The 9,203-nt window shown below is 38.6% G+C and overlaps 1 protein-coding gene across 1 annotated transcript in view; it reads right to left on the reverse strand.

The window, feature by feature from the left end:
- LOC111145711 (suppressor of cancer cell invasion) overlaps positions 1–9,203 on the reverse strand; it is a 147,868-nt gene that overhangs the window by 52,620 nt on the left and 86,045 nt on the right. Inside the window, exons 4-6 of the mRNA XM_022500860.1 lie at positions 7,275–7,370; positions 6,626–6,712; positions 5,450–5,548 (exon numbers count right to left, since the gene is read on the reverse strand). Of these exons, the coding sequence (XP_022356568.1) occupies positions 5,450–5,548; positions 6,626–6,712; positions 7,275–7,370 (282 nt within the window). The remainder of the gene's footprint in view (positions 1–5,449; positions 5,549–6,625; positions 6,713–7,274; positions 7,371–9,203) is intronic.

The raw sequence follows: 9,203 nt of genomic DNA on the forward strand, positions 1-9,203 counted from the left end.
GTTTTCTAGTGCTCCTTTCTTGCTTTCTTTCCAGTTCATCAAATATATTTTAGTGCTCTATTTTATGTCCTCTGTCAGTTTCCTACTTATACCGCTTTCCTTACTCTTCTTTTAGTGGTTGCTACAAGTAAATGATCAAAGGCTATTTACCATCAATATTGTACCTCTTCACACTTGACCCTTTATACTCATCCCTTATCAATTCAAACTCGGTATTTCCGATTTCCACAGCCTCCGTTACAATTGTAATAATCTTACAACAGCATATTTTTTATATGCTGGACATTTTCCATGAGAAAATTTGTAAAAATTCCTCTTTGAACCATGAGTTATTTAGAAAGGTGTCTACTAATTGATATATTTATTGATTTTTTTAAAAATTATGTTGTCATTCTTAATTTTTAATGGCACTGGACCATGGTTAGACATCCTACACTTGAAAATCATTGAAACATGTTTTATGTCAGGTTTAAGTCAATTTCACAAAAGTTTCATTTAAGCTTGAAAATTAATGTGCATTTGCGTATTGGCAGTTTTAAGCACATTAGAACAAGTTGTTAATTATGTTATTCAAACCTCAGTTTTTGGTTTTCTTGATAAATGATTAAATATGGTATATGAAAAATCTTCTTGTATATTGGTTGGATCATTTATCAATTTCTTCCATAAAATATGCCACTTTTTGCTTTACTATAATATTACATTATTGGGCATATACAAGTTTAGAATTTTTTTTTGAGTTGTTCCTTGCACCAGTATGAAGTAAACCTCTATCTTTAATAATGCTCCCTGCCTTAAATATAGTGGCATTTCTTCCCTCTGCTATCTATTTTATCTTTTCCTGTACCTTGTATCTTTGGAGGATCTCTTATAAACACTATATTATTGGATTTTCCTTTAAAAGGCATACTGATAAATCTCTGACTTTTATTAGGAAGTTTAGATCACTTTCATTTACTATGAGTACCAATGTACTTGTACTTATTTCTACTTTAGTTTTTTGTGCTAATTATACTTTAGTGTGTATTCCTTTCCTAGATTTTATTATAAAGATCATACATCATAATTTTATTTTTCACTTTCCTCCCCTCTACCTGTTTTGAAGTTAAACATTTTCTTTATGTTCTTTAAAATATTTTTATTATTTATTTTTTAAATTTTTTTAAAAAGATTATTTATTTGACAGAGAGAGAAAGATCACAAGTAGGCAGAGAGCTGGGGGGGGGGGAGGAGGGGAGCAGGCTCCCTGCTGAGCAGAGAGCCCGATGTGGGGCTGGATCCCAGGGCCCTGAGATCATGACCTGAGCTGAAGGCAGAGGCTTAACCCACTGAGCCTCCCAAGTGCCCCTATTTTTGTTAATATTTTAATAAGCAAACTTTACCGACTCTAAGCTTCTTCTGGATGATAAATGGATGTTATTGGTATGGTTTAGCTCTTTACTTTCTTCTTTCATGTTATTGTTGTCCAGAATTTGGCCCCATTTTATCTCAATAACCTCAATTAGCCATTAATACAATGACCACTGTCTTATGAAGTCCGTGATTTTTTAGGAAACCAAGGGGTAACTTTTTTCTTACCAATCCTTGTAAATTACCTGTTCCTTCCAGTTTCAATTTTCCTCTTTCTGAAGAAATCCACAGTCGTTCTCTTACATCACCAGAACTAACCACCCTCCTACAAGGTTGTCCGGGCACTGGTCACAGGGTTAATGACCTGAGGATTTCCCTTACTTTCTTGACAGCTAAACTGTCCATTTAAAAGGATGGCTGAGGGGCGCCTGGGTGGCTCAGTGGGTTAAGCATCTGCCTTCAGTTCAGGTCATGATCCTAGGGCCCTGGGATCGAGCCCCATGTGGGGCTCCCTGGTCAGTGGGAAGCCTGCTTTTCCCTCTTCTCCCTGCTCATGCTCTAGCTCACTATCTCTGTCTTTCTAATAAATAAATGAAACCTTTAAAAAAAAAAAAAAAAGACAGTTGATCTGTTTATCCAGCATCTCCAGGTTATTTTGGATGCAGTTATTTTTGATTGTTTAGCCTACCACATTATCAAAGTGGAATTCAAACAGGAGGAAAATTTGTAGGAGGATGATGTTCATTCATAGCTGAAATATTAATAAGAAAATTCCTTTAATTTTTTTATAAAAATAAAACAGGTTCTGTGGATTTGTATCATATCACACAATTATGTAACACAGATTACACAAACACATATTGAACCAGGCATTGGCAAATTTTTGCAAATGGCCAGACAGTAAATGTTTTAGGCTTCGTAGGCACATACGGTGCTCATAGTGTATCTACCTTTTCTTTTTTTCACTGCACTTCAAAAATGTAAAAAGGATCCTAGGCTAGCAGACAGTTCCCAAACAGCCGTGCCATCCCTGTATTACATGAACACACAGCAGTAGATGGATGTGTTCTGTTGTGGAAACCACTGCGTCGAACTGAGCAGAGGGCAGGTAAGTAAGTCAGGGCTATCCATTCATACACACAAGAGGTTACCCCAATCAGGCCCCAAAACCTCAACAGCCCACAGCCCCACTGTCTGAAAACACATCAAACTGCAGAAGGAAAAGATCCTATGAACCACAGTAGGAAGGTCCACTTCAAGTCCTCCCGACACACACCACTACTAGAAGGTGCCAAGGTCCTCAAGATCAGATTCACGGTTCCCATGATGGAAAAAGTCCATTATGTCACCCCCACAGCTGACATCACGATTCTCCTGACAAAGTTCTTCTGGTACTGCAGAGCCATAGCTTTGTCCAGCCTGCCAGGCCCACTACTTCTAAGACACTGACCTCTATACCTCTGCCCGAGAAACAGTCTTCCCAGGAGGCTGACTGCCACATGGCCCCAACCTCTGGGTACCCAGAAACTTCATCCTCTCCACATGGAACTCTGACCAGGTCAGCCTCAGCCATTTGCAAAGCCAGGGTCAGTGGCTCCCAGGGCAAATGATTATGCAGTAACCTCTCCCCTACTAAAAACGATGATGATGGAATGAGACATTTTCATGTGTTGCTCTTGGTGATCGCTGGAATGTACCATTCCTTCTGGCTCTAACGCAGTCCTTAGGTACTGAGACAATGCAGAGAGAACTTGCCCCTTTGAGGAGAGATTTTTGCTTTTAAAGGAACTGCGAAATTGTGCAATCCTCTTACTTAGTTTTAATCAACCAGCTGTTCGCTTTATTTTATTTTTTATTTAAATTCAATTTAGTTAACATATACTGTATTATTAACTTCAGGGGTAGAATTTAGTGATTCATGAGTTGCATGCAACACCAATGCTCCTTGTATCAGGTGTCTTGCCCAGCAATCCTCAGTTTATTTCCTAGACTTAAGAGTCTCTTATGGTTTGCCTCCCTCTCAGTTTTCATCTTATTTTATTAATACAATGGAATATAACCCAGCCATCAAAAAAAAGAATGAAATCTTGCCATTTGCAAAGACGTGGATGGAACTAGAGGGTATTATGCTAAACCGGCTGTTCATTTTAGGACCTATTAGCAAACTACCTTGGCTGTCTTCCCGCCCTGTAAGAACTGAGAAACAACCTACCAACCATCATCCTTCCTAAGGTACAGGGAACAAGGTCAAGATTTTGTATAATGGATCGTCCTTTCATTCTAATTTAGTGGCCTCAGGCAAGAGATTTGTCATACTGGTTATAAATAATCCTACCGCAAATAAATAAATAAATAATCCTACCTCTGTTCATCTGCCTTGCTCTAGGAGGCAGCACAGGAAAATCATTCATATGGGGTATTTGCTATTAGGATAGGAAAGGATTTTAATAAAGGAAACTGTTTGGTTTTAAGCCAAAGGGCCCAAGGCCAATTTCCCTTTGAGCGAATTAGAAAATGCAGAAGAGTGAATTATACAAGGTATTTCATTATTGCTTAAAATGGTTCTTTCCTTGGGGCACCTGGGTGGCTCAGTTGGTTAAATGTCTGCCTTTGGCTCAGGTCCTGATCTCCAGGTCCTGGGATCCAGCCCTGCACAGGGTTCCTGCTCATCAGGGAGCCTGTTCCTCCTCCTCCCTCTGCCCCTCCCCCTGCTCCTGCTCTCTCTCTCTCTCTCTCTCTCTCTCTCTCAAATGAATAAATAAAATCTTTAAAAAAAAAATGGTTCTTTCCTTATATGTATTTTCATACTGAAAAGATATTCATTACATAGCCCCTTTGCATATTTTTAGAAATAAAATTTATCTCACCATGAATTCAAATTGTACAATATGAATACAAAAATTGGGGGGAGGGGTTCTGAGGAAATGTATCTGTAGTGAGAATAGGTGAGGTAAGCCATGAGAAAATCTGAAGGAGAGGCAGGTAACTGATGGAACTTTTGCTGGAAGAACGAAGCACAGGGATGATTTTGGGGAAAACGGAGAATCCAGCAACTGCATGCCTTCGTTGTATCAAGCAAACTCCTTTGCACAAGCCTGAACAAGATCTGCTGGGGAATGAAGGGGATTTACAGGAGTGGGGCTTTCCAAAAAATACTGCTGTTTAGCCAGAAAGCTTTATGATAGCCAACCATAAAGTGTTCTCTAGAAAAATATGTCAAAATTATGTTCTTGTCTACTGGTAAGAGAATATAATCTTTTCACTATATAACAACTGTGAGCTCTGCCGCCGGCAGTAGAGAGAACATTCAGATCTTCTATGCCTGAGCTTTCTCTTCCAACAATTCCTGGAATACTAGTAACAGAGATTCTCCAGCAGAACCCTGATTCCTTCAGCAATTATGTCTTCCCCTGGAATTAATAATATCACAGTCTACCTGTACCCCAAATATGTCTGTAACTTCCATAAGGAGATAATCCTCTGAAAGGAAGAGAACACATGTAAACCTTCTTCTTTTCTCTTCTCCCACCCAAGCATCTATACCACTGCCAAATACAAAACATGTGGCTCAACAGATTACCGTCGGGAAATGAATAAATTCTGTGTGATTTTTTTTTTTTCTTACAGTGGAGCTACACCACTGTAACATATCCAGTTTATATAAGACAATGTAAACAGCTTTAGCGGCCTTTTCTTTAGTCCCACCCACAGCTGTCAGCAAGCTTTTGAATGTATATGAATTCAAATTATATAGGATAACAAGAACAAAGGCTATCCGCTAAGCCTCACTTTGGAATTGTTTCATTTCTATGAAACTTTGTGAGTCTCCAATCTCTCATTAAGAAATAATCAACCCCTCCTTCATGCTCTGATTTCTCCCAGGTACTAGGACATCTGTTGTTACATCTATGACATTTATTGCTTTTAGGTAACATAGGTCTGTATGCTTAAGAAGGCCTAATATATTGTAAGGTGCTCAGTAAAGTCCATTTAAATTAATAAAAGTTATAAACAAATATGTGCTTCTTCGCATAATTTCCACACAGGCTAAAAATTCTGAGTGTTTTATCTCCTCTCTAAAAACATAGTAGGTGCATACCTGTCCTCTTTATTGACTTGAGAATAATATGATCTCTGTCTAATTGCAGAATAGAAGGAGAAAGCTTCATTCAGATAGCTGGTCTCAGATGTGCGTAGGCTATGAGGAAAAAAAAATCCTTAAATTTGACAGTGTCTCAAAATCTTCATGATGAATACTTGTTTTATTCTTCCTCTATTCCTCTACACGAGGGGATGGGAAGGACTATCCTAAATTTGCAATCAGCAAAGCAATAATCTTAATACCCTTAAAATGGGTAAGAATAACGACAAGGTAAAAAAAAAAAAAAAAAACCTCCCCACTGCTCCCAAGCCTTTTTTGATGGCAATCCAAAGTACACATTATTCTCATTCTTTGAAAGGATTCTCCAAACAGCATTCCACCCAGTTACATCTTTCCACCAGACCTTTCATGGCCTTCCCCAAATCCATACAGAGTCACTTGTCCTTTGGCTCATTTCTTCAGTTTCTCATAGGACTCAGAAATGGACTAATCCGTATTAATCTTCAGAGGATGCTGATGAATCAGGTTCTCTGTTTAACATTTCTAGTTTTACAAGAGACTTCTTAAGAAAATATTCTACCTGAAAGAGTGATTTTAATGGGGGAATGTTGGATGGCGTGCCAAGAGATAGGAAGAGGAAGAAATTCCATATGGTCCAAGCTTTTTATGGTATACCCGATACTCAATGAGATTTAGATTCCGAAAAGGAATTATCTTCTTTCCTTGACTCATCATTAAGAATCTCATCTCATCAGTGAGATTTATCTGCTTCATGTAACCTTTTAGATATATCCTACAAATACGAGTTTTAAAGTATTCCCCCGAAAACCACTCATTCAAACATATAGTTATGATATGATCAAGATTTAAGTGAAGCCATTAAGAACTATAAATTCATTTCATATTTATGATTTATCTCAAACCAAGATGACGAGCATTTAAGTTATAAATGAGTCTGCCCAAATGCACTGTTAGGAAGGCAAGCCTTTGAAGCAAATAATGTTACTTGGATTATGGAAGATCATTTCATAATACTGTTTTGATCACTACGATCTGGGGTTCATTTGTAATGCCTTAATTTTCCCTCCTACCAAGTAAGTATATTATGCATACTTTTGCATGCTGTGTTTAAATCAGGACAATGCTTTATTTTTTCATTTGTAATTCACTTACTAATAATGGTAGTATAGCTGCCCAATCTTAGAAGCAATTTCCCCTATTTGCCACCGCTTCAAGCCATACCGATTATCCAAGACTTGTCTGTTTTACATAGGAGATAAGAAAATAGAAATAAGAGACTATAAATTCCAAAAATAACCAAATCTGCAAATTTAATAGGATAAAATACCACCCAATTCAGCATGAAATTCTGAATTCATGAATTCAAATTCATGAATTTTTCATGAGATTTCAACATCAATTAAATTCAAAAAGCATATATTAAATGTCTACCTAAAGTATGCTGAAATATGAAAAGAAACTTCTTTGAGCTATGCTCACGAAAATTAAAAGCAACAACCTCCCCCCAAAACAGCTTTCACCAAATAAACAATACCTATTTTAGAATGAAACCATGCATCAAGCCTACCTATGTTAATCTGAACCACTTCAGATTTAACACTCTCTTTAAAGATCAGATGAGAACATTACATTTTAAAAACTTAAGTAAATAGGAAAAAAATCTATTTATTTTCCTTTGTGTCATGAAGATGAACTATATTAAAATGCACCAAGAGATAAAGCATACTGAGGTAGTAAAGGTCAAAACTGGAACTAACATAAACTGGCCCTTCACTCTCCTGTAACTGTAAAATTCCTTTACCGATGCTGCTGCTGGAACTTCCAGAGTTTGGTGTAAACATCGAAAGTTCTTCCAAAATAGGACTGCCACTGCTTCTGCCCATATTGTGGCAAATCTCTGTAATGACAAACAAACACGTATTACTTTTAAAACTCCTAGGCTATTTGGAAATTAAGACTTGTGACGGTATAAACTAGAAAGATTTAAAGCATCTGCATTCAGGCTTTCTTTCTTTTTTTCAAGATTTTATTTATTTGACAGAGAGAGACACAGCGAGAGAGGGAACACAAGCAGTGGGAAAGGGAGAGGGAGAAGCAGGCTCCCCGCCGAGCAGGAAGCCTGATGCGGGGTTTGATCCCACGACCCGGGGATCATGACCTGAGCCGAAGGCATCTGCCTTCGACTGAGCCACCCAGGCGCCCCTCAGGCTTTCTTTTTTAAAAAGCTGTAAATTTTGGAGCAGAAATGGTTCTGTAAGAGTCCAGGACTTGTTCTTTCCTACTCTTCTCCCCACCTCTGTTCATTCTTAGTATCTTTTGTAGACACTGTCCCGTGAGGTTTCTAGCATTCTCTTTCTTCTCCTGGGGCGATCTTATTCGTAGTCACTCATGCACTGATAGCTTCCAAATGTTATCTTCATATTAGAATTTCATTATCTTCACATAAGAACTCAGCACTCCGAAAAACCCTGCTGCTTTAGGGAACGTATCTAGCAATGGATGTACAGGTGGTATTACTGTTCTTGATTATTCTATCCTCTCTCTGTAGGTGAACTCTACATCCCTGCCCTTGGGTCTGGTGACTCAAACCACACGCCTTAGAAACAAATTCTTCTCTGTCATATGAACACTGGGCCTGGCCTTAAGACTTGCTCTGGCCAATGAAACATAATTGCATGTTACCCACACCCTGTCTGAGAAGATGACATGAGAGATACTATGCAGTTCAGCATTTTCACTTCCCTCCAATCTAAGACCAAGATAGGGTTGCTCCTTAGCCTGGAACACAGAGTCAGACCCATTTAATGGAGCCTTAGAACTGCAGACAACTTACAGCTAGCACGGGAGCTAGAAATAATCTCTATTGTAGTGAGACACTAAAATGTTGGAGCTGTTACAGCAGCCTCATTGAGGAAAAGCCAGTATGGAAATGGATACCAGGAAGAGGCTATTGCCATAACAAATACATAACATATGTAACACTGGCATTGGAACTGAGCAACACAAAACTGTCACTAAAGGCTAGAAAAATGATGACACATACAATACAGAGGCAAAACAGCATCTGCCTGCAATGACTTGGAGGGCAGTTAAAGTGACTAGTGAACATATGGATTTATACAAAGAAGCTGGGAAAAGTATGTAACTAGTCCCGATGCTATTAGGGCACTTCACAAACACGAAAAAGAGATGAACTCAGAAAAGAACTAGCAGCAAGCTGGGCTGAAAAGGAAAAGTGATGACCCACCAGTTCCAGAACTTTCAGGATGGCAAGAACAGTTTCTCATGCGTAAGTGTAAAAGATACAATGGGGAAATGATGGCTACAAACACCACTAACAACGGAGTCTCATCCTCAGGGCAAAACCTTTCTTAGAGCCTGTGAATACATCTATGAATGTGGCCCGAAGTGTATTTTTTCACTGGAATAAGCTAGATCAGGGAGAAGGACCTGAGGATCCAATTGTCTTGCAGAAGCCTCATAAGCTCAAGGTATCTGTAAAAACCTCTACAAGAGAAAAAGAGGCAAATTTCAAAAAACTATGGCTATGGCTGTTGGTTTGTGAAAGCTACGTGAATCCAATAAAGAGTCAACCAAATCTTGGGAGGGTCGTACTGCCCAACACTGGTTGTTTTACAAACGAACAATAACCACCCACTGATTCCAGTGAGGTACTCTTCTTACCCGAGTCTATGACTGGTCTTCTCGTGTTTACTGATTGGGCTTTTGG

Source organism: Enhydra lutris, unplaced genomic scaffold (genome assembly GCF_002288905.1).
Source record: "Enhydra lutris kenyoni isolate GAN:26980312 unplaced genomic scaffold, ASM228890v2 scaffoldscaffold13, whole genome shotgun sequence".
NCBI classification, from domain to species: Eukaryota; Metazoa; Chordata; class Mammalia; order Carnivora; family Mustelidae; genus Enhydra; species Enhydra lutris.